A 25,918-nucleotide genomic window follows, 5' to 3' on the forward strand; every position below is an offset into this window, starting at 1 on the left:
CCCAGACTTGAATTCTCCTGGGCTATTTTTGTAATTTATTGTAAATATGCAAGAGTTATGCATTGATATACATGTTCATAAGGCTACAGTCTCAACTCAGTCCATGCCAACTGTATATGTAAAGAGTGTGTGTGTGTATGTAATATATTAATGTATGTAGAAGATTACTGGCTGAATGGGCTTAAGTGTGACTACATGTGGTGGAGGTCAGGAGTGGAGCCAATTCAAGTCATGCTCAAGAGCAAGTGAGTTCTTAGTAAGGGCATACTGCATTAAATTCCCAGCTTCTAGAAGTTCTCCATAAGGATACACTGTCCTAGCCCTCTTTGAGAGGAGGAACTTACAACATTGAATTGAAACATTCAAGAATATATACACCTACTCCCTCTTATATCTGAACTGCCATTGCCTGAATCAGTTCATTAAGATCATTGTTTGAAGGCCTAGTTGGGTGGAAGAAGGTCTTGAAAAGTGGTTCTTTCAAGATGCTGTGTGGATTAAAGACTTGGATGGGGGTTGTTTTTACCTCATTCATCTGAATACTCCCAAAATCTGAACACCCAGTGCCCCTAATTACCTCAGATATGGGAGGGATTACTGTATATATATATATATATATATATATATATATATATATATATATATATATATATATATATATATATCTGTATATACTGTACATGTACACCAGCAGGTGGCCAATTCAGAGCACATGCCCTTGCTTCATGCATCTCATAACCATCCAAATCTCATTTGTTGACCCTGCTATCTGAGCTCCTTGTGGATGAATGGTTGTCCCTGTCCCCTGTCTACTGCTGGGTCAGAGACAATGCAGCAAGATATAGCACCTCCACAGCAGGCCCAACACCCATAGCTAGTTTACCTTCACTGCCTCATTTTACACATACATTCATACACACACACGCACAGCAATTTGTGTTTGTATTAGATGAAGTTTTTCACAAATTAGACAATGAAATATTGCTGTGACTATAAATTAGTAATTTACTGGATTGAGTAAATGTATACATAGAAGGAATTGTGATGTTTAGTTTAGGGTGCTTCTCAATCTTGTGTTGTCCTATTTCTGGTATCCTAGTGAAATGGGGTTTCCTTTAGCTTAATTAACCTGGCATTTAGGCCATGGATAGTGAAATTAACAGTTCAGTTAAGTTTGTTGCCTCTTCCCAAAGAGATTTCCCTCAAGATAATATTTATAAGAATGATTTAATACATATGACCAGAATACTGTGTAGTATTGTCAATCTTTCATTTAGCAGTTTGTCATAAATTTCACTTTACAGTATTGAGTAAGGGTCATATTTGCTCAGTGCACTAGACAGAACTAACCTCCCCCAACTCCTATTATTGTGAATGACTTCATTTACCTTATTATGCAGGATTTCATTCATTGAAATTTTAGCTAATTGATACCTGCTTTTCTCCCATCCTTTAAGAACATTGACTTTAAATCAGTTATCACTTCCTGTAAATAACACAAACTTAACTGTGCGAGTAGTGTCTGGTAAATTACAGTTTGGATATCCTTTGAGAACTTTAGACTCATCATATTATTGTAATTCTGAACAGTGACTCCTCCAAGTCAACGTGTACAGTTTATTCTTGGTGAGGATGATGACCCAGATGGCACCCATGACTCCCATCCTCTCTTTAGTGAGATGGAAACCTTGTGCGAGATGGAGGGTGGTGAGATGGAATGGAAAGAAACTGCCAGGTAGTAATCCAATTTTCACCCAACTAGCAGTTCCTACTTTGCCATTTTTTATGTGATTTTCAAATTGTTCTTGCAAATGAATGCACTGGTATTCTACTCTAGAATAATGTCTCTAAAAGGTGTCTTGTGATTATTATATAATTTGTATCCTATATATGCTGTCACAGATAAAGTCCTTTTCTTACCTAAAACTTTTGTAATGTTCACAGATGGGTCAAGTTTGAAGAAGATGTGGAAGAAGGTGGTGAGCGCTGGTCTAAACCTCATGTGGCCACACTGTCTCTCCACTCACTCTTTGAATTGCGTTCGTACCTCCTTAATGGCACTGTCATCTTAGACATGGATGCTACCAGCCTTGAACAGATTTCTGATCTAGTTTTGGATAATCTCATCAATCAAGGGCAGCTACCCTTTGAAGGCAGAGACAAGGTGTGAAGTACATGTTGACCTTATAATTAATGTTTGTTTTCCTTGTGAGTACAGAACCAGCTTCTTGGTAAGGTAGAGTGCTAGCAATAGTTATATCTGTTATATATTTGTCATTCTGTATTCATACATAAACATAAAGTATTATCTCCCATTTTTTGACATTCCTTGATATTTCAGTTTCGGGATGCATTGCTACGTAGACACAAGCATCTGTATGAGAAGACCAAGCACAAAGAAAATGGGAGCAACATGTCACGCCTGCCACTAATCCGGAGTTTGGCGGAAATTGGCCGTAATCACTCTTCATCAAAAAGTAAGTTGACAGACTTTTATGGTGCTGCTTTGCCACCGGTGGGTGTCCTATGGGTGACAGTGTTTAGCACTGGGTACTGTTGTTCTTGTTCTTGTTGCTGTTGATCATGATGTTGTTACGGGTTTTATTCATTTCTCGTTCTAATGGCACTGCCTCCACACTTGCCTATGTCCAAAGATCATCATTGTATAAATCTGTAGCTCTGTAATTTATTCTTAGTGCAGATTTACCTAATTAACAAATCTGCCCATGTTGCATTTTTTTTTTGTTTTTTTCATTTTTGCGGAAGGATCTGGTGGTAAGCCTCTTGGGAGGACTATGCACTTTTGCACTCGTTTTAGGTTTCCTCTTCCCACAGTTACATTGTTGTGTTAGACCCCTCTATGCCCTGCATGATGTAGAATGTGTACAGATTATTAAAATCCTTGGATGTGCTCCTGTAGAGAACAAAATCTGTTTATATCGCAGTAGTAGCTGTTTGTTTAAATGTAACAGTTTGATGTAATAGTAATCACTGTTGTAATTATTGTTAATACATACATATATGTGTGTGTGTGTGTGTGTGTGTGTGTATGTATGTATGTGTGTATGTATATGTACATATAGTGTGCTAGTGGCCCAATCAGAAGTGTGCTGGTTTCTCACTTCCTAGTTGTGGGTTCAAGTCCCTCACTTCTCTCTGAATCCCAGCAGTGAGTTACCTGCCCTAATAGTCCAAGCACATAGGGCAAAGATGACAGTTCCTGCCACAGCAATGCACCTCCTGGTATGTGCTTCTCACTTATGTATACATATACATATATATACATGTATATGTGTATTTGTATGTATGTGTGTGTATATATATATATATATATATATATATATATATATATATATATATATATATATATGTACATGCATGTGTGTTTGTGTGTGTATAGTATGTATTATATGCACCTCTAAGGATTTTAAGTATATTCAAATTATGATATCATGAAATTATATCTACTTAGTTTTCTGTATCTTATTGACACTCTTGATCTGTTCTATTACATTGTATTGCACATAATTGTATAGATGTGTAGGTGTAATGTTAGTGACCTATTTTCCTGTACACACTTCAGCAGCCATGTAGATAATGATAGCTTGCACAATTTCTTCTCTTTTCCTATATTACCTTGATACAGTTGCCCATAACCTAATCATTTTTGCCATCTGCCCCAAATCCACCACAGCCACTGCATAAGTATATTTGAATTCAGGAGAACCAGTAGAGGTAAATGTATTTCACCCTCTATCAGAGTTGAAGAATCTCTTTACTACAGTATTAGTCGTATCTCATATCCACTTTGATTTTATCTATTTATATATCATAAGTTATCATTAGCTTTATTTGGATCATCTGTCTTCAAAATGGCATTATATTAACTAGATTTTGTTCTAGATGTTAGAAAACTATTTGGCTGGTGGGTAGTGCATGGACCGAAGGTGGGGTGTACATTGAAATTTCCTGGCCACATTAGCTTCAGTAGTAGCCAGAACAAAATTGGAAAATCATATCACCATTTTGAAGGTTTTTTCACATTTTTATGATCTGTTTATTGCATTTTTCTTGTTAGAAATCTTTATCAACACTCAGTGGTTTCCTGTATCAAATATTCCCTAATGCACCATTACTTGAACACTATCCATACGTGAAATATATTTTAACATATTTGGTTAAATATATTTAGCAATAGAAGTGTGCATTCAGTACCTTTCCATTCATAACTAAATATCATATGACTAGGTCTGTATATGTAATTGATGAAATTTATGTTTCTTCACAAAGTTGTAGGTGAAAGATGAAAATAGTTTTAGTTATCCTAATGATGTATGATATGCAACAGTCAATCCAAAAATCACAGGGTGTGGCTGAGTCAAAGCATACACTCAACCTTCACCCATCTCACCCCCATCCAGGATCAATTCATTGCCTCTGATCTTAGCATACCCGTAGATGAAGGGTAATTTGTTTGAAAGAAAATAGAATGCAAAGACGGAGAAGTCCTTGGAGTCTAGTTAGTGATGCTGTGCCATTGAAAACTTGTACACAAGGCAAGTTCAAGGTCAGGATTTATCAGCAAATTTCCCCAAAACCTCAAAATGATAGGACTCATTACTGGTGTTAAAATCTCAGCACTGCAGAATATTATGGACAAATTTGTATTGGTTGATATCTTTATAAAGAAAACTTGTAGTTATAGGGAGCCCTGATAGATTGGTTATTTGTTAGAGCTTGCATGGGATATGAGCACATTTCAGTAAAGCTGTTGAATATATGAAAGAATGAGGGAAGAATAATTAGTAAAAGAAGTGTGGAAGGCAGAGGTGGATGGAGTGAACATGAGGGGACAGTCAAGGATGAGATGGATGGATGGGGTAAAAGGGGCATTTAGCAAGAGGGGGATGTCTGTTGAGTAAAGAAGGGAGAAGGCTGAAGATAGGGGTGAGTGGAGAATGGCTATGTATGGATGATGCCTTGATGCATGAGGGGGAGTGGGTGGGGGATAGAAGGGGGTTAAGGAATGGTAATGTGTGAATGATATTTTGATGCAGCCCAAAGGGATTTATCCTCATCTTCAGTATTACTGCATGAGGGGATGGAGAGTGGGGGTCATCAATTAAATGAAGTGGCCTTGCTGTGGATGTGCTGTGTTTTGCTGCATTGCCTCTGACCCAGAGCAGTGGGCGAGATGCAGGGACCTGTCATCCAAGAGGAGCCAAGATGAGAGGGAAGGAGGGAGGAGTGATGAATGGGGGTGGAATTATGCCTTTTAACTTTGGCTACCTCCCTTGTAAGGGGGGGAAAAAACCCTTGGTATATGTATCTACAACTCAGATATATATCCCAGAACACCTAAAGTGCCAAGTCCCTTGAATTTGCTTAGGAAAAACCAAAGAGTGTTTAAATTTTTGTAATGAAAAAATTAAAATCATTATCTTTATTATCTCCTAGTTTTTCTCATATCACACTAAAGACTGTCATTCCATCACCTATGATCCTTTTCTTAGAAACTTGAATTCATTCTTGTAAAGCACACACACATACACACACCAACTTGTGTCTACTACCTCAGTATGGCCTTAAGTTTGGCACCTGCTCCCTTGTGTGAGGAGTTGGGATATGTGTGCACATTATCCATAGATCAAGCCTTATGAGCTATAGAGCTCTCATCTGGGAGAGTAATAACTGTTGTCCAGCACATGATTCAAGATCATGGTGATTCACACACACTCATGGATTGTGCCTTCTTAGATATACAAAAAGCATTTGACAAAGTACCACACAAAAAGTTACTAAGAAAAATTTAAACAATAGGTGGAGTACAAGGAAAGTTATTGGAATGGATGAAAGATTTCATGAATGGGAGAAAAATGAGGGTGGTACTTGGAGACAAGAACTCAAACTGGGAAGAAATGATAAGTAGAGTCCCACATGGTTCTGTATTGGCTCTGATAATGTTTGCCATATATATAAATGACATGGATGAAGGTGTGGAATGTTATATGAACTTCTTTGCAGATGATGCGAAACTACTAAAGAGAGTAAGTACAGAAAAAGATTGAAAATTGCTACAAAAAGACTTGGACAAAGTCTGAGCATGGAGTCTGAAGTATGAAGTGAATTTCAACATCAAGACGTGTAATATAATGGAATTTGGAAAAAATAAAAATAGAATATTGGGGCAATATAAAATTGTTACAAAGGAAGTAAAAAAGTCAACTCGGAAAAGGACCTAGGAGTAACTATCAGCAATGACATGGTACCAGACAAACATATCAACAAAATAGTCAGAGAAACTTTCAGTTCACTAAGATTAATGAAAGCGGCCTTTGACTACCTGGATGAAGAAATGGTAAAGAAAATATTAGTTACATTGATAAGACCAAGATTGGAGTACACTGCAATACTCTGGTCACTCAGTACTGAAAGGAACATAAAGAAATTAGAAAGAATTCAAGAGTAACGACAAAGATGGCACCAATGGTCTCCAAATTAACATATGAACAAAGATTGGACAAATTCAAACTACCAACCCTGGAATAAACAAGAGGACATGAAAAGAAACTCAAAAAGGATAGTTATAGAAGAGATCTGAAAAAAAAAAAAAGTTTTCCACACAGTGGTGGATGTCTGGAACAAATTGGATGAAACAGGTGTGTGTGTGCAAAAACCATACAAGAATTTAAGAAACTAGATGCTGAGAGATACAAAGACAGGTCACTACAAGCATAGCTCCCCTTCCCGTATAATACAACTAGGTAAATACATATACACAGACACATACATAGCTCCCCTTCCAGTAAGATACAACTAGGTAAATACATATACACAGACACATACATAGCTCCCCTTCCAGTAAGATACAACTGGGTAAATGCCCAAATACTCAAATAGTAGACTTGTGCTTTCTTCCTTCTTAGCATAGTCATCAATGTACATGCTTTTCTCCAAATCTATCAAATTTATTACAATATTTCCCATCTAATTTTCTGTTTAAGAATGCATGATTTTGTGTTGTGTATATATATATGTTTTTGTAATAGTGTATAGATACATTTTGTGTTTGTCTTTGTCTGTTAATGTTATTGTGACCTTGTTTTTTCTTCTGTTTTTACTCTCTATACACTTGTAAATGTTACATCATATTTTCAGCTTAGAAACAGCCATTGTCCACAACTTGACACCAAGCTTGTTGTCCGTTACTGCTGCTCTTGCACTACTGCCACAGATGAGACAATTACTCTTTTATTCCCAGTGATTGTTTACATTGTGACATGTTGCATGGCTCGTAAGGGTGTTCACTTGCATGATTTTTTTTTTTTTTTTTTCTCTCTTTTTCTGTCTTTCTAATTGACAATAAATACTTATTGTTTCCTTCCCAGCTTATCACCTCTTATACTTACTATAGCTAAAGTAATATTTACTCAAGTGAATAATTAATAACAAAAGACCATATTAACTTCAATTGGGACATGTGCAAGGGATTGAGGGCAGGTTATCTGTTCAGGGGCTTGTTTAATGATTGTGTGGTGCTGTAGTTTTGGGTTCACCAACACTGTGGAGAGCCATTGTTGTATTGGTAGTTGTCAGGTTTGGCTCTGCTGCCTTCAGCTTTCATGGGTGTCCTGTCGAGTGGGTTACGGCGCTCGCATTCGGGTCCAGAGCCGCCAAATGCCAGCCCAGAGGTGCCGAGGTCACACAGCTCACCCTCTCCACATGATCTACACTACTCATCAAGTTATGGCACAACCCTCACTGTGCCAGAATTCCATGGCAGCAACACCAGCAACATTGGCACTCATCTCACCGTTCCAGTTGTGGATGACCGGGGCCACGTCAGGAGTACAAGTTTGGGTAGCCTCACTTGTCAGTAATCAGTATCGTGCTAGGAGCCCTGTGGCTTTGGCCGCTTGTATCCATGCCTAGCATTGTCTAGCCCTACTCCAGCACGTCGTTACCTACCTGACCTCAGCCTGTAGGTGGTGATTTTATGTAGGCACCTCTGCCTGTATTATAAAGGCACCTCAGCCTGTAGGTGGTAATTTTATGTAGGCACCTTTGCCTGTATTTTAAAGCTAAATTCCACCTCAGTCTTTGCTAAATCTATGGTTGAGTAAAACGACTTTGGGCAGTACAGTCCAGTACTATAAAGCAGATATGCACGTCAAGCGCTCCATCACTGTAATCCAGTCAATGACTACCCCATCCAAAATGCTACAGCTGTTGCCTCGTATGTGTGCAATAAGGAAGGTGTCACACATATTCAAATTTAAGATTTTGTTCACTGTTAATGCTCCTGCTGTTGATGTAATTTTTTTCTGATATATAAGCATATGTGTGTATGTATATGAATATAGATGTGTGTATACATTATGCATGTGCAAACACATGCATATGTAATATATATATGTGTGTGTATATGTATGTGTGTATGGTATGTATGTGTGAAATACTGAAGTGGGAGGGGCCTTTGATGTATGTTATATATTGTATATATACCTAAAGGCTCTTATCCTCTTGTATATATAATAAGCATTGCCTCAAGTTTCACTGACTGGAAGCCCACAGCCCCACAGTGGCTGGCAGTGATCCTTGGGCCCTTTCATAGACCTCCCTGAAAAGAAACTTTTGACTGTTGTCTGTGTTGTGATAGTTTAGGAAGGTTTTTCTGTCACCAGTGAAAGTAATAGGAGGAAGGTAGCTGTCACTGGTTGTCAGCTGTCCTTATTTGAGTAGGTGGAGCAAATAGAGTTAAAGTTATTAGAGAAAGATTTTGGGGCTGGTACAGAGACAGAGTGCCACCCCATCAGATGATCAGACATTCAACCACTCTTCTAAACACATTCATATTCATATCTCTTCCAATCCTCCTTTTGGTCACCACCACTTAATCTATTTATGACTCTCAACTACCCCTCCCCACCAACCATTCTAGTCTATATATGTTTATATTTCTTCTCAAACACTTGAGTGTTCTCATTTTCTTTTCAGTACATATCAACATCTCTCCACATATGTTCTTACCATACCATACCTACTGACTCCTCCACCCACTAAATTATCTCTAACTCTAGCATTAAGATTCCCCATCACTACATTCACATTCCTCCCAAAACTTTCTACACACTCATTTAAATCATTATAAAATGCTTCTCCTTCCTCACTTTTCTCATCACTAGGGTTATATACACTTATAAATGACCCCATCTCCCATCACATTCTCAATATTTTGACACAAATCATCCACAGTGACAATTCCCTCCATTCAGACACATGCACATGCATCTCATTGTTTGCCAACACCACCACTTCTTTCCTCCCTCACCCTCGTGTCATTCCTAATGCTACCTACCACACTCCCAAACTGCAGCCCACCTTTACTTTTAGTTTTGTTTCACTAACTGCTAATACATCCATCTTTTATCCCATAAACATTATACTACCAATCTCTTTCAGTTTGTTTCTTTCCTCCTTCTACTATAAGGCAGTGACTTAGAAACTATATTGTACTTATACAACACAGACAGGGATCCAGAGTTTGTTTCCAGAGAGATCTATGTAAAGGGCTGAGGACCAGTGCCAGCCACTGTAGGTTTCCAGTTAGTGAAACTTGTTGCAATATTTATCATATATATATATATATATATATATATATATATATATATATATATATATATATATATATATATATATATATATATATATATATATATATATATATATATATATATATATATATATATATATATATATATATGAATTGCTTTCATGAAACTTGCCGTCCAGTTTTGTAGGATTGTAACTTGCCATATTATGTTGATGCTTCAACATTTAGAAGCAAAATATTGTAATTATTTTCCTCTTGATGTTAAGTGTGCTGTAACACTCTCCTGTCATAACTGTTAATACTGCACCATTAGAACATCCTGTCCACATACATTAATTACAGTGATGTTTTTTCTGGATTGTTACGAATGTATTTTCCTGCTTCAGCTGATTGTGTTTGTAAATACGTGGATGTAGGTGTTTTTTTCTCCAGCTGGTTGTCTTAGGCTTCCCTTTTGCTTAAAAAGTGAAAATGTTGGACATATGCTGACTAGTACCATTGAATAGTGTAAAGATAATTTTTGGGTGTATTGGTCATCTGAATGAGTTAGCTCTGTAATACCTACAGTTTTGTTGTATGCATAAAGAAACATTTTACTTATCTGTACAGACAGATCTGCATTGCTGGAGACACTTGGCATAACCAAACTGCTTAATTGGTGTTAAATGCTTTTGTGGAAAAAATAAAGACAAGTCTTTAATACACAGTCTGTCTCCAGCTTTGATTGATAGGCAAGGGCAGGAAAAGCCTCCCAGTATCTAGCCTTCTCTCTTTTTCTGTCCCTCTGCCTTTCTGCATATCTTGCATCACAACTTGTCCAAGCACCCACTTCTTTTGTTTCTTACTTTAGATTTCCCCTGACAGTTGATGAAGGAGGAGTTTCGTCTCCCAGCACGACCGCGCCCACACCCACATCTTTGGGCGAGCTGCCTAAATTTGGCCGCTTCTTGACATTGCCCGGTGGCGGGCAGGTGGAGGGTAACCACCCGCAACTTTTCAACAAATTATCCGGGAGACTAAACATACATTTCTTGGCCTACATTAACATTGGTTCAACTTAAATTCAAGGATGACACAATTGGCTTTGACTCAAGAACACAAATGATAGCCATATCTATTTGAAAATTTTTCCACAGTCATCCTCTTTCTTCAAAATTCTTGTAGATGCTTTTCTATTACTTGTGCATGGAAGTATTGATTTGATTGATTTATTTATTTGTTTATTTTTTTTGCTTATTTTATACTTCATTTGCTTTAATGTCTAGGTCAAGGAATATTATAGTGTCAACATATCTCCCAATAATTTTGTGAAAATTGCATTTCACTGATGTGCTTTTGACTTTGTTTATGGCAGACTCTTACCAACTTCCTATTTCTGTATCAGAAATTTGGAAGACTTAGCATGCCATTCTTGTTGCTTTTGTTGGCTTGTATGCTCTTTATTTTTTAGTTTTTGGTTGTGCATGTTTGTTTATTTTGCATAGTTGAGTTTTCTTATGTTTGCTTATGATGGGTTTCTTCTTAAATCTTTCAATGTGTTATGTGGAAATTAGTTATACTATGTATATAGTAAATGAAATGACAACTTACAATGATGAATAAATACATTGCAGTAGCTTTTAGTGTCATCAAATGGATATCTATATCAAGAGATATTGGAATACATGGCATGGTGTATTGTTTCACTGAAATAATTGTTGTGACAGTACTTAAAGCACATCCTCGCATTGTTTTTGTTCACATGCTGTTGGAATAATGCTAAATGTTTTTATTTTCATTTTTTATTCTTATTTTTTGTTATGTGTTTGCTTGTAGATGCAAGTTTGCATTCATATAATCCCTTTACCCTTAACCTCACCCAGGGGGAATGTTCCCTTCTGTTGGAACCAGTTTCTGCTTTGCGTGTGTCTTGGTTGATTAGCTAATTGTTCCTTTCTTTCTTCTTGTCCCCCTTTCTGCTATGTGCAGGTGGGGGATCAGGCTTCTTCAGAGCCTTATCTTTTTCAGGTGGTATTGGTAGTGGTGTATCCACCAATCCTGATATCCAGATGGAGCAGTCTCCTTCATCGGGATCTATTACACGAAATCAGAGTGGAAGTAATCTGGATTCCCATACTTGCCATGACCACAAAGTAAGCACTTTGTTGTTTTCATTTCAAACATGTTTGCATATCTTTGAGTCATTTCTTGGCTGAGTTGGTAATTGGTATTAAATTCTTCAAAAAAGGGTTAATAAATTTTGGTAATACTGTCAGTAATCATTGTATTTTTAAAGGGTAATACTCAATTCATGAGGAAAATCCCACCTGGTGCTGAAGCTTCAAACATCTTGGTGGGTGAAGTTCCTTTCTTGGAGAAACCTGCCACAGCCTTTGTGAGGCTTTCTCAGGCTGCCAGTTTGGGAGATTTGACAGAAGTTCCGGTGCCAACTCGTTTCCTCTTCATCATCCTTGGACCAATGGTAAATATATTGGAATACAGTTGAAGAATATTCCATATGAAGAACTTTTAGTCTTTGAATATAGGAAGCCAAGAAAAGTGGGTACAGTAATGGAGAAGGTGCCAAGAAAAGGGGAGAATAATTGGTCACTGAGAAATTGTACATGCGGGATGGAAGGAAAAGTAATAGTGCAACCTCTAGTGTCACTTGTGAATATGGGCATGGGTTTATTGAGTATTTTATCAAGTGAAAAATAAATAATTTTCACACACCCCAATCGATCTCCAATCCATCCCCCACTACATCACCCAGGTCGAAGGTCCTGCAGTGAGACCACTTTCACAGCAGAGCCCAACAAGCTGATTTACCCCAACTGCTTCATTATGTGACACTGCCACTCCTTATTCATTCAAAATTATTTATCCTATCTATACATATACCTCCTTTATAAGGGGGAAGAAGCTTGTGGTATATAGATAGAATCTTTATACCAAAAGGCTTCCAAAGCCCATTTTACCCAATCCATCTACTTCCTTCTTTTTTCTCCTCTCAAATTACTCAGTGTGCTAAGGTTTTCCACACTTTTATTATTTGTCGCCCCTCTTTCTTTCCATGTACCCACACCACTCCAGCACTCTTTAATCTACCTGATCTGACAACTCTTTCCACCCTCATTCTCTGCCTTGCTTTCATCTGTCTCATTCTCCCTTCTTGTAACACTTACCATACTTCTCGAACACATTCAAATGCTTCCATTTTGTTCCCCTTAAATTCCAAGTATGTGTTTTATACTTCATTATTTGATTAAATGGCTCCTTGGGAGTCAACCCAGACCACTATGCATTAGGATAAAGTACTAGCCAAGATTGCTAAGTTGGGGTCAAGCTCTACTAAGAGTTTCCATATCCCGAAGTTAAGAAAGAATGGTCCTAGGGTTGCACTGTTGGAAGGCCACTGGTCTTGACATTCAGTGCAATGCTGACTTGCAGAAAGGAAAGAGCTCGGTTGAAAAAAGGGCTCTCTCCTCATATTTTTAAGTAACTGAATTGCAGTGAGACTATTTAGCCAGTATAAGCAGAACCAGTAGCTGAAGAGCAAGTGCTGGTAAGATGTCTTCCATTCAATTACATTTTCGAATGTAGAGTGAAAACGTACCTCTTTTTTTCAACAATCAGGAAAACAAACATAGACACCTTTCAAAATATACAAAATGAAATTTTGTAATGATTATAAGATACAGCAAAACCACCTGCACAAAAAACGAAAGTCCTTCCTAAAAGAACATCACATGAAAATGATATTACACAGATCTCTGCAAGAATTCTTAACCCTATTCCCACATCACATTACATCACACGAGCACAACCAAATGAATGCAACAAAAACTACACTAACAGCATACTGTTCAAACATCTACAACAATGTTCTGGCTGAACCACATAAGCTATCCCTACAAAAATACATTTGCACTCAGATATCAAAATAAGCACTCCAAGACTGACCACCCATCAAACCTTTCCAGACATTAGCATACATACATACATACATACACCAAGGCTTTTTCCCCCTTACCAGGGGGGTAGCCAAAAAGGACAAGGCACAAAAACATTCCCACCCATTTCATCCCCGAAAACACTCCACACCCCTCCACCCTCCCTCCCATCTTAGCACCTCCTAGATGACGGGTCATCCCTGCACCCTGCCCACTGCCCTGGGTCAGAAGCAGTGTCGCAGGACACAGCACATCCACAGCAAGGCCGCTTCATTAAATCGGCGACCCCCCCCTCTCCGTCCCCCCATATAAAGGAGAGGACGGGGAGAAATCCCTTCAGGCTGCGTCAAAAATTTTTGCTCACACACACTACCTCACCCCCATTCCCCCGTCCAATCCACCTCATGCATCACAACATTTTCCATATACAACCATTCTCCATTCACCCCTGTCTTCTGTCCTCTCCCGTCCTTCCTCAACCGACATTCCCCTCTTCCCCAAAGCCCCCTTCACCCCATCCATCCATCTCATCCTAGGACGTCCCCTCATGTTCACTCCCTCCACATCTGCCTTCCATACCTCCTTTACTAGTCTTTCTTCACTCATTCTTTCCATGTGTCCAAACCATCCTAATACTCTTTCATCCACCCTATCTCCCAGCTCCCTTTCCACCCCTGTTCTCCTCCTCACTTCCTCATTTCTCACTCTATCCAGCCTAGTAACCCCCATCATACTTCTCAGACACTTCATCTCAAACACATTCAAGTTCCTTCTCTCTTCCTCTCTCATGTTCCATGTTTCTGCTCCATACAGTGCTGTTGGCACAATCACTCCTTCATACAGTCTCCTCTTAGCATCCATTCCCAGATTCCTATTCCTCATTACACTTTTTAAACCACCAAAGCATTTACTCGCTTCTCTCAATCTACATTCTACCTCCACCTTCACTCCACCCTTTCCCGCCACAGAAAAATCCCTTCCAAGAGAAGCAGGAACCACACTATCCTGTCTGTGTTCAGGTCACCATCCAGTAGTAATATAATATCAACACAGAATACACCTGGCCACAGAAATAAGATTGCCCCAGATGCAACCGTCACAAAGGAGACACCAAATATCTCATCTTACACTGCCCCAACCTAGCCATACCCAGAGAACAAGACAATATTTCTTCTTTGAGTGACTTATGGGTCTCTCAAGTGGCTGTTTCCAGTTGCTTTGGAGCTCTGGGTCTCTTAAAAGAGAGACCTAGGACAGCACGCACACACACACACATTCACATACACACACATACATGCATGCACTTACACATTGTATAAGTGAAAGGTAATTAATATAAATGAATAGAAAGTGATGAAATTATATTCATTTTACAAAGATACAATTTTATCAATTGTGTGTATCACCTTAGGGTGGGCTGCCACGATATCATGAAACTGGTCGTGCAATGGCAACTCTACTTAGTGATGAAGTGTTCCATGATGTTGCATACAAAGCGAAGAACCGAAGCCATTTACTTGCCGGTGTGGATGAATTCCTGGATGCAGTTACTGTGTTGCCCCCTGGAGAGTGGGATCCAGCCATCAGGTGATTACAGCATGTTTTTGTTAAGAGATAAGTTTCTGAGGATATTTTGAACTATATATTGTACCAATGACACCAGTGATGGGTACCTACATATGGTGGTCCTGCAAGATGGACAGCAAATCTGCCCATTTACAAAAGCTGTCAACCTCCTCACTTTAATCAGGATGTGCAACCCAAAGGGGTAGACACCCTGTCTCTGGACTGGGCCTAAGATTTCTCATTAGCTTCAACTGTATTTCTTACACTTTTCACACATGGAGAGGTGACCACCAGGGACTGGTTCCTTCTCCTTCCTCTTTCAGCTAGTTGCATAGAAAGTCCCACATTAACCCCTTCAATACGGGCCACATCACACATCTGGCAGCATTAGCTGCCAGACGTGTGATGTTGCGTCATAATACTCGCATTATGAAAAATAAAGTCACTGATCTATCGCTCATTCTCTTTCACCCGTGAATTTTGATAACCATAGAAAATATGATGAAGCCAGTTTACAGAGTATGGGGGTCACACAGGTACGACTACAATAAATATAATCAAGACGCCGACGTCGGCATCCTCACGTACCCACTTGCTCCTCATGACGCCTATGTAGGTGTCACCGTATGGAAGGGGTTAATACAACACAGACAATAGTCAAAAGTTTCTTCCCAGGGAGATCTGCGAGAGAACCCAAGAATCATTGCCAGCCTCTGTAGGGCTAGGGGTTTTCTACTTGATGAAACTTGAGGCAACAATTAATTAATTGAACCAGTTTTGTTTCCTCTTCCTTCCACTAATCTCTGATATATGTTTCCTCACTCCTATGATGTAAATGTAAAGAAAGATTTCTTATTTCTTCATAGTTTTGATGGTATTCATGACTTTCTCCCAGTCTACTTTAAAATACTTATTTCAAGCCTGAGGAATCTGCCTTCCCAAAATTGAATCTAACTTATTTTTGTAATTTGTTCTTTGGTTTTGGTTTTTCCATCTACATACATATACCAAGGGCTTTTTCCCCATTACAAGGGAAGTAGCCAAAGTCAAAAGGTATAATTCCATTCCCACCCATTCTATCCCCATTCATCACCCCTGATTTTATCCTAGCCAGCTTCTTTTGCTTTTGATGGTATTGAGAAGATTAATTCTCTATTTTTTTAAGTCTTCTTTTCCCTCTTAAGTAGATCAATTTTGGTTTCTGATCCAGGTTTGTGACTTTTTCCAGTTTAAGCTTTCATTACAGATCATGAAACTGTGACTCGTGGGATGTGAGGAAATTATTCAACAATTTTAACTGTTGCAAATTCACTTACCTCCTTCAAGTTCTTGCAACCTTCCATCCCTTCCTTTTAGTATGAATCTTGATCTTAGTTTCATCCAGTTCAGTTTCTGAGGTTACTGAAGGTCTATTTATCTGTATACTAAGAGCTTTTTTCCCCCTTATAAGGGGGGTAGCTAAGTCCTAAGTACATACCTATTCCCACCCATTTCACTCCCCTCCACTACCCTTTCCACCTTCCCATCTCAGTTCCTCATGGATGATGTGTCATCCCTGCATTCACCAAGTGCCCTGGGTCAAACGCAATGCAGCAAGACACAGTACATCCACGGCAAGGTTGCTTCACTTAATCAGCAACCCCCCCTCTCCATCCCCATATGCAGAACAAGAGAGGACAGGGAGAAATCCTTTTGGGCTGTGTCGAAATAGTCACACATAAGTACCCCGTGTTCTCCATCCCTCCCTTCCTCGCATAACATTATCATCCATACTCAGTCATTCTCCACTCATCCCTATCTCCTGCCATCTCCCTTCCTTGCTCAACACCCCATTTGTCCCATCCACCCACCTCGTTCTCAGTTGTCCTCTCAAGTTCACTCCCTCCACCTCTGCCTTCCGCACCTCTTTTATTAATCTTTCATCACTCATTCTTTCCATGTGTCCAAATCATCCCAATAATCTTTCATCAGCTCTATCAGCCATTCCATTTCCACTCCCGCTCTCCTTCTCACCTCCTCATTTCTCACTCTGTTACTGAAGGTAATAACAGGAAAACCCTCAAGATAAGCCATATGAATGTGAAATATTTCTACAATTGAACCCCCCTCTCTTTCTCTCTCTTTCTCTCTCTTTCTCTCTCTTTCTCTCTCTTTCTCTCTCTCTCTCTCTCTCTCTCTCTCTCTCTCTCTCTCTCTCTCTCTCTCTCTATCTCTCTCTCTATCTCTCTCTCTCTCTATGCTATAATAATGACCCTACCAATTGGTCCTCCCTCCCCTACATATTTTCCCTCAAAGGCATTTAAAATTTCTAAATTTGAAGTGTCATTCACTGTGTTGACCCTGTGTTACCTCTCCCAGTGTTTACTGTATACATACATACATATATATATATATATATATATATATATATATATATATATATATATATAATATATATATATATATATATATATATATATATATATCCCCTAGTACAGTGGCCATTCAGGGTATACACCCAGTTTCACTCATCCTGTAGCCATCAAACACTCATTTGTTGACCTTGTTGCTATCATAGCTCCTTTAAATGAAGGGTCATCTCTGTTCTCTGCTCTCTGATTAGTTCAGAAGCAATGCAGCAAGTCACAGCATCTCTGTAGCAGAGCTCTACAGTTGAATCTGATGTGCCCCCACTGCTTCATTGCATGACTACCCTCCCTCCACATACTTGCAGGAGTTTACTGAGCAGACAAGAAGAAAACCCTTTCGGGCCACATAATATATATATATATATATATATTTCTTCTTCTTCTTCTTCTTCTTCTTCTTCTTCTTCTTCTTCTTCTTCTTCTTCTTCTTCTTCTTCTTCTTCTTCTTCTTCTTCTTCTTCTTCTTCTTCTTCTTCTTCTTCTTCTTCTTCTTCTTCTTCTTCTTCTTCTTCTTCTTCTTCTTCTTCTTCTTCTTCTTCTTCTTCTTCTTCTTCTTCTTCTTCTTCTTCTTCTTCTTCTTCTTCTTCTTCTTCTTCCTTCTTCTTCTTCTTCTTCTTCTTCTTCTTCTTCTTCTTCTTCTTCTTCTTCTTCTTCTTCTCTTCTTCTTTTTTTTTCTTCTTCTTCTTTTTCTTCTCCCTCTAATTCTTCTTCTTCTTCTTCTTCTCTCTTCTTCTTCTTCTTCTTCTTCTTCTTCTTCTTCTTCTTCTTCTTCTTCCCTGTTCACAACCACTCTCCATTCACATGTATTCCCCTCTCCCTTCCCTATACAGTGAACCCCCACCTGTCTGTGAGTCTCTATTTGTGACCCTCCATATCCGCGACTTGTCCTATGAAACTAATGTATTCTTGTGATTCTCTCAGCTAATCATGAAACCTATGCATCTCTGTGCTAGTACTTAATTTTTTTTTTTTTCCAAATTCAAAACATAAAAATTATTATTTAATTAGTGAATACATCTGTTAATTGGAAATAAGAAAATGGCAATATACAGTATTCAAATTAATATTAGATTAAGAAATAAACAATCTCATTATTGGTGAGTGCAAGTTTATTTTATTGTAATTCAATTAAAATTTATTATCATATTTACAAAATCACTGTTTAAAAATGGAGTAACTACATCATAAAACAATATGAAAGCATTTAAACAATGTTTGTGCCATTGAAAAGGGTATTCTAAGGAATTTTTGAGGGATGTGTTCACTGTGATTTGTTGCTATTTGCAGCTCTTGGAACCTAACCCTTACGAATACCAAGGAATTGTTGTATATGTATTGTTGCTAATCTAAATATTTATTCACATTTTCTTTCTTATCCAGGATTGAACCTCCAGCTGCAATCCCATCTCAAGATTCTCGAAAGAATCCTATAAAGAAAGTAGAGGAAGTTGATGAAGAGGAGGAGGAATCGAGACAGCGGGAGGAAGCTGGTCTCACAAGAACTGGCCGTCTCTTTGGTGGTCTGATAAATGATCTCAAAAGGAAAGCACCCTGGTACATTAGTGATTACAAGGATGGAATATCCATGCAGTCCATTGCTACATTCTTCTTCATCTATTTTGCGTGCTTAACCCCAATCATCACATTTGGAGGCCTTCTTGGGGATGCTACAGAAAAACGCATTGCTGCTATGGAATCTTTAGTTGCTGGTCTCATTTGTGGTGTGTCATATGGTCTATTTTCTGGCCAGCCTCTCACTATCCTTGGTTCCACAGGCCCAGTACTTGTATTTGAAACCATTCTCTTTGAATTCTGCAAGTGAGTTTGTTTTTTAAGTTACCATTTTGAAATTGATTTGGTGCACTTTTTTCAATTATTGTATACATAATATAGTGTCAAGAGATTCTTTCTATTCAAGAGAAATTAGACTGAATTTTATTTTCACACAGAAACTATGAGTGGGACTACTTGTCATTCCGACTCTGGATTGGATTATGGTCTGGCTTGATTCTTATCATTCTTGTTGCTATTGATGCCTCGGCCTTTGTGTGCTTCATCACTCGATTCACAGAAGAGAACTTTGCTACACTTATTGCATTTATCTTCATTGTCAAGGTAATTCTTTAAGTGATTATTCCAAAACAAATAGAACTCAGTGTGAAGGGTGATTGAATACATTTTATTTGTTTATGACATGGATTCCCACTTTGACTCAGCCACCCCCTTTATAAGAAGAAAGGGCCTTTGATATATGATCATTCCTGTCATCCCTTTGTGATAGAAAGGGTGGTTCATCCCTGTTGATTTTTATTTCTGATTATGTAATGTATTTGAAAAAAAAAATAGTATGAAAAACCATTTAATATTTATCATACAGGCTGTTGAAAAAGTATTGAAGATTGGGTCAAAATATCCAATGGAGATACGTACAGAACATAAAGGCCACCATGATGATATGATATTAAATTGCACGTGTACCCCTACCAATTACACTGATGAAGGCACTGTCAGTATTGTTAACTGGAGTGATGTCCCTGAAAGTGATTGTGAAAAGGTAATATTGAATGGAACTTCTTTGTTGTTATGAAATGAGATATTTCATGGAAACTTAAAGGACATTAATAAATTTTCATGCTAGTGTATATATATTCTTAAGATTTCAGGTGTTGATTACTCTATATTCTTCTTTGTTGTATTCATATTGATACATTATATGCTGTAGATAATAATGATTATTTTATATTTTTCAGTACTATAATGGGACAATGATTGGAGATGATTGCATTCACTACAAGCCAGATGTATTCCTTCTTTCATTGATCCTGTTTGTCGGTACATTTATCATCTCCACAGTGCTCAAGGACTTCAAGACTGCTCCTTTCTTCCCCACAAAAGTATGTCTAGGAAATATATAGTAATTCATTGCAGTAAACTTTGGGTTTGGTCATAGATAATGAAGAAAAAAGTTAACTACATGAATTTGTTATTCATATTCATGTATTTTTGTTAAGGTACGTCAATTCATCAGTGACTTTGCTGTCATCATTGCCATTCTTTCAATGACTGGTACCGACATGTTGATTGGCATCAAGACACCAAAACTTGAAGTACCCGGCGAATTCAAACCTACATGGAAGGGACGCACTTGGTACATTCCACCTTTCAATGGTAAGATTCTACTTTTCTAATACTAGTACTAAGTACTACTGCTGCTGCTGCTATGTGGAAATAAATGTTAAAATTGTCATTTTATAATATGGAATCTCTCCCTCCTCTCCTTTTCCTTCTGCTTGTCTTTCCCCACTCCTCTCTTCTTCCTCCTCTTCCTCATTCTTTCCCCTTTCCCAGTCCTCTTTCTCATTCCCCCCTACTCTTTTCCCCTTTTCCCTCTCCTCTTCTTTCCTTTTCCCTCCCCCCACTCAGATGAGAGGAAGGACTTAGCTACCTCCTTTGTAAGGGGAAAAACCCTTGGTAGGGGGCAGATGGGAGAAGGTAGAAGAAAGGGGTGGATGATGGCTGTGTATGGATGGTATTTTGATTCATGGAAAGGAGTGAGTGAGGGATAAGGGGGTTAGGGAGTGGTTATGTGTGAATGATATTTTGACACGGCCCTAAGGGATTTCTCCCCATCTTCTCTTTTTCTGCATGAGGGGACGGATAAGGGGAGGTCTCCAATTAAGTGAAGTGGCCTTGCTGTGGATATGCTGTGCATTGCTGCTTTGCTTCTAACCCAGGGCAATGGGTGAGATGCAGGGATGACCCATCATCCAGGAGGAGCCAAAATAAGAGGGAGGAAGGTAGGGGTGATGAATGGGGGTGGAATGAGTAGGGATGAAATGGGTGGGAGTGGAATTATGCCTTTTGACTTTGGCTACATCCCTTGTACTTGAAACTTGAAAAAAATAAGTAATATTTTGGTCAAAAGTCAAGGGTTGTTCTACTCATGAAATATAATAATAAGGTAGAGATGAATGGATTGAACTTGAGAGGGCAGCAGATTATGAGATAAAAGGGGCTTTGAGCCAGAGAGGCATGGATGTATATAGATATATAGATAGATGTTTAAATTGGCCCCAAGTTGCCCCTACCCCACCCCACCCCACTTTATTTCTTCTTTTTTTACGTTAATATTACTAAGAAGTTGTCTTGATATTATAGGAAACCCATGGTGGTCTGCTCCTATTGCTGTTATACCTGCACTCTTGGCTTGCATCCTTCTCTTCATGGACCAGCAGATCACTTCTGTTATCGTAAACAGAAAGGAACACAAATTGAAGGTAATCTGCCAAATAATTTTTAATATTTTGATATTGTTATTAAACTATAATGTTTTACTTTCTTCATTCTTTTGGTTGCCCTAGTGTTGCCATTGTAATTTCATATTCCGTTTTTGTTGATTTCCACAGAAAGGAGGTGGTTACCACTTGGACCTGTTCGTGTTGGCAATTCTTATTATCATTAATTCAGTTATGGGTCTGCCATGGTTTGTAGCTGCTACAGTGCTCTCAATCAACCATGTTAATTCACTGAAGGTAGAGAGTGAATCAGCTGCTCCTGGTGAAAAACCAAAGTTCCTTGGTGTCAGGTATGATGTACAATTTGTCTCTATGAATAATGTATATCTTTTTTCTGTACATACATATATACTAAAAGGGGTGGTAGAATCAGGCTACCTCCCTTGGAAGGGGGAAAAAGCCTTGGTATATGTATGTATGTATGTAGAATCAAGGCCTATACCCAATTTGCACACCCATCCAAAAATTAATTCATTGCCCTTCCTGTCATAGTATTTCATAGATGAAGGATCATTCCAGTCCCCCGACATTACTTAGGTTACAAGCAACACATTGAAACAAATCCATAATGATCTTTTGTGTGATACCTTGTCAAAAGACTATTCCAAATCTTGTACAGACTCCTCCCCTCTTATTCTTTGTATTTTTAACATGCTCCACAATTCTTTTCCATCAACTCTCATATGCTATGTCAAAGTCCATAAAAGCCCCCCCAAAAAAACATCCGCATAAGTTTGGGATGGTGGAGTAGCATACTTTGGAGCAAGTTACAACAATTGCCAAACTGTTTGTCTGTCTTGCACCTGTAGGAAGTGTTTTTATTCTTTTTATTGAACTACATACAACATTGTGAGTGGACAAATTGAATTCAGGAATTATAAAGTAATTGGAATTTAAAAGAGGAAGAAAGGAGAAGTTTATGTATGTACAAGATGAATTGTACAAGAAGTATGGTAGGCATTACAAGGTTGGATAGAGTGAGAAATGAGGAGATGAGGAGAGTTGGGGTGGAAAGGGAGCTGGTAGATAGGATTGATGAAAGATTATTGGGATGGTTTGGACACATGGAAAGAATTATTAAAAGAATATTAGCAAAAGAGATGTGGAAGGCAGAGATGGATGGATTGAAGTTGAGGGGATGACCAAGTATGAGATAAAAGGGGCTTTGAGCAAGAGAGGAATGTCTGTTGAGCAGGTAAGGGAGAAGGCAGGCAATAGGGATGAGTGGAGAATGGCTATGTTTGGCTGATTTTTTATGCAGCCTCAAGGGATTTCTCCCCATCTCTTTTTTTCCAAGTCTGTCAAGCTAGGAATGGAGAGGGCGGGGATAGGGAAAAGTGGGGAATGGTAGTATGTGGATCATATTTTGATGCAGCCTGAAGGGATATCTCCCAGTTTTCTCTATATTCTGTATGATGGGATGGAAAGGGGAGGTTGCTGTTAAGTGAAGTGGCTTTGCTGTGGATGTGCTGTGTCTTGCTGTATTGCTGCAGTCCAGGCAATGGGCTGGAGACAGGGATGACCCTTCACCCGCAAGGAACTAAGATGAGAGGGGAACAAGTGGGGTGGGAGTGCCTTTGACTTGGCTACCTCCTTTGTAAAGGGGAAGAAGCCCTTATAGATAGAATAAAGACTTTATAGTGATGCAAATCACAATTATAAACATAAAAGTCAGTGATTTCTTTGTTTCTGCCTCTCATTCATAACTTAAAGTTTTTGGTGTGCTAAATAGAATGAAGTTATTTTTAAGTTAGTTGAAATTTACTTGAAGGGTTGTGGAGACCTCAGGATGGCCCCTTGTTTACACTAAATGGATGTTTTTTCAATTTTTATGAATGAATAAAAGAAGTCCATAACACATTGTAATACCTCTTAATACAGAAAACAAAGATCATGAAACTGGACTAAATTTATGGATTGTCATAACTTATTATTTATATTCCAGGGAAAACCGTCTAACACATGTATTGATATTCTTGTTCATTGGTCTGTCTGTATTGATGACACCAATTCTGAGGAAGATTCCCATGCCTGTGTTGTTCGGAGTGTTCTTGTACATGGGTATCGCTGCACTTAAGGGCATTCAGTTCTTTGACAGGATCCTTATTTTGTTCATGCCTGTCAAGTATCAGCCTGACTACACCTTCCTCAGACAAGTAAGTTTTTTTGTAAGAGAAGTTTAAATTGCAGTCAAACAAAAAAAAAAAAGTGAAAAAAAAATTGTGACATTATTGATACGAGGCAAAAAATTAGGAGAGCCCATAGATGAATAGTTTTGTTGGATTGAAATTTGTGCATCATAGGAAGAGCTAGGAGTAACTTTATACTTCACATCAAAATATTTACCAAATACTGCCAGCTAGACTAAATATTTTATCTTTATTTATTTATTTATATATATAAAACTTGATAGATATTAATTTATTTTTAAATAGTTTTTAGTTACAAGCATAATTTAACTTTTCTGTGTTGAGAAAAAATATATTTTTTAATGACTTGTACTTGAAACTTGAAAAAAATAAGTGATATTTTGGTCAAAAGTCAAGGGTTGTCCTACTCATGAAATAGAATAATTAAACAAACATACATAATACTTAATTATGTATTCTTTTCACATTTTTCCATAATAGGTTCCTCTTAAGAAAGTGCATCTCTTCACTTCCATTCAAATGATTTGTTTGATTGCCCTTTGGGTCATCAAGTCATTTAGCCAAACTTCCATCCTCTTCCCACTCATGGTATGTTTACATGCTGATGTAATTATCTGTTGAATATGTAGATATTGTAGTATATGGATATACCTGGTGTTTTTATATTCACTGATCTCGTTAGTGTTGAGGGGGATGTCATACATGTATATACTAATGGCTTTTTCCCCCTACAAAGGAGGTAGCCAGCCAAAGTCAGACATAAATCCACTCCCACTCATTTCATCCCCACATACTCCACTCCCATTCACCACCCCTCCCTCCATCTTTTCTTGGCTCCTCCTGGATGACGGGTCATCCCCGCACCTCGCCCACTGCCCTAGGTCAGAAGCAGTGTAGCAAGACACAGCACATCCACAGCAAGGCCACTTCACTTAATTGGTGACCCCCTTCTCTGTCCCCTCGTACAGGAAAAAGAAGATGGGGAGAAATCCCTTCAGGCTGTGTCAAAATATCATTGACACATACTCCCTCACCCCACCCACACCCACACCCTTCCATACATCACAGCATCATCCATACATATCCATTCTCCACTCACCCTTATCTTCTGTCTTCTCCCTTCCTCAATAGACATTCCCCTCTTTCCCAGTGCCCCTTTTACCCCATCCATCCATCTCATCCTTGGTCACCCCCTCATGTTCATTCCTTCCACCTCTGCCTTCCACACCTCTTTTACTAATCTTTCTTCACTCATTCTTTCCATGTGTCCAAACCATCCCAATACTCTTTCATCAACCCTATCTCCCAACTCCCTTTCCACCCCCACTCTCCTCCTCACCTTGTTTCTCACTCTATCCAGCCTAGTAACCCCTACCATACTTCTCAGGCATTTCATCTCAAATGCATTTGAACTCTTTCTCTCGTATGTTTCATGTTTCTGCCCCATACAGTGCTGTTGGCACAATCACTCCCTCATACAATCTCCTCTTAGCATCCATTCTCAAATTTCTATTTCTCATTACACTTTTTAATCCACCAAGGCATTTATTCGCTTCTCTCAATCTACATTCTACGTCCACCTCCACTCCTCCCTTTCCTACCACATTCACACCTAAGTATCTAAAACTATCCACTTCCTTCAGTCTCTCTCCCTTGATGCTCACTTCCAGTCTCCTGCCACTTTCACCCCTTGTACATCTCATCACCTTACTTTTACCCACATTTATCTTCAACTTTCTTCTTTCACACACTCTCCCAAACTGTCACCAACTTCCTCAATCCCTCCTCTGATCCTGCTACAAGCGCAGTGTCATCCGCAAACAGCAGCTGGCTCACCTCCCACTTTTCTCCATTCCCTTTAACCATTTCCAACCCACCACCCTTGCATTTACCTCTCGCACCACCCCATCCATGTATAAGTTGAACAGCCAGGGCAACATAACACATCCCTGAC

The 25,918-nt window shown here is 38.7% G+C and overlaps 1 protein-coding gene across 26 annotated transcripts in view; it reads left to right on the forward strand.

The window, feature by feature from the left end:
• Positions 1 to 25,918, forward strand: part of Ndae1 (Na[+]-driven anion exchanger 1) — a 557,753-nt gene that overhangs the window by 512,637 nt on the left and 19,198 nt on the right. For 17 of the 26 annotated variants that reach the window (XR_012966564.1, XR_012966565.1, XR_012966566.1 and 14 more), the window contains 16 exons: positions 1,591 to 1,735; positions 1,945 to 2,164; positions 2,342 to 2,477; positions 10,478 to 10,591; positions 11,621 to 11,745; positions 11,889 to 12,074; positions 14,957 to 15,132; positions 18,900 to 19,337; positions 19,469 to 19,634; positions 19,897 to 20,073; positions 20,270 to 20,413; positions 20,531 to 20,687; positions 21,678 to 21,796; positions 21,926 to 22,104; positions 23,760 to 23,970; positions 24,445 to 24,552. Coding sequence is in view for 21 of the 26 variants with exons in the window: in XM_076188096.1 (XP_076044211.1) it covers positions 1,591 to 1,735; positions 1,945 to 2,164; positions 2,342 to 2,477; positions 10,478 to 10,591; positions 11,621 to 11,745; positions 11,889 to 12,074; positions 14,957 to 15,132; positions 18,900 to 19,337; positions 19,469 to 19,634; positions 19,897 to 20,073; positions 20,270 to 20,413; positions 20,531 to 20,687; positions 21,678 to 21,796; positions 21,926 to 22,104; positions 23,760 to 23,970; positions 24,445 to 24,552 (2,801 nt within the window). In the remaining 5 variants the exon portion in view is untranslated. Of the gene's footprint in view, positions 1 to 1,590; positions 1,736 to 1,944; positions 2,165 to 2,341; positions 2,478 to 7,549; positions 7,861 to 10,477; positions 10,592 to 11,581; positions 11,746 to 11,888; positions 12,075 to 14,956; positions 15,133 to 18,899; positions 19,338 to 19,468; positions 19,635 to 19,896; positions 20,074 to 20,269; positions 20,414 to 20,530; positions 20,688 to 21,677; positions 21,797 to 21,925; positions 22,105 to 23,759; positions 23,971 to 24,444; positions 24,553 to 25,918 lie in introns of those variants that run through there. The other 9 variants (XR_012966567.1, XM_076188107.1, XM_076188111.1 and 6 more) reach the window with 4 other exon arrangements.

The sequence above is a fragment of the Oratosquilla oratoria genome, chromosome 7 (genome assembly GCF_046742065.1).
Source record: "Oratosquilla oratoria isolate Oo_2021 chromosome 7, ASM4674206v1, whole genome shotgun sequence".
Lineage (NCBI taxonomy): Eukaryota > Metazoa > Arthropoda > Malacostraca > Stomatopoda > Squillidae > Oratosquilla > Oratosquilla oratoria.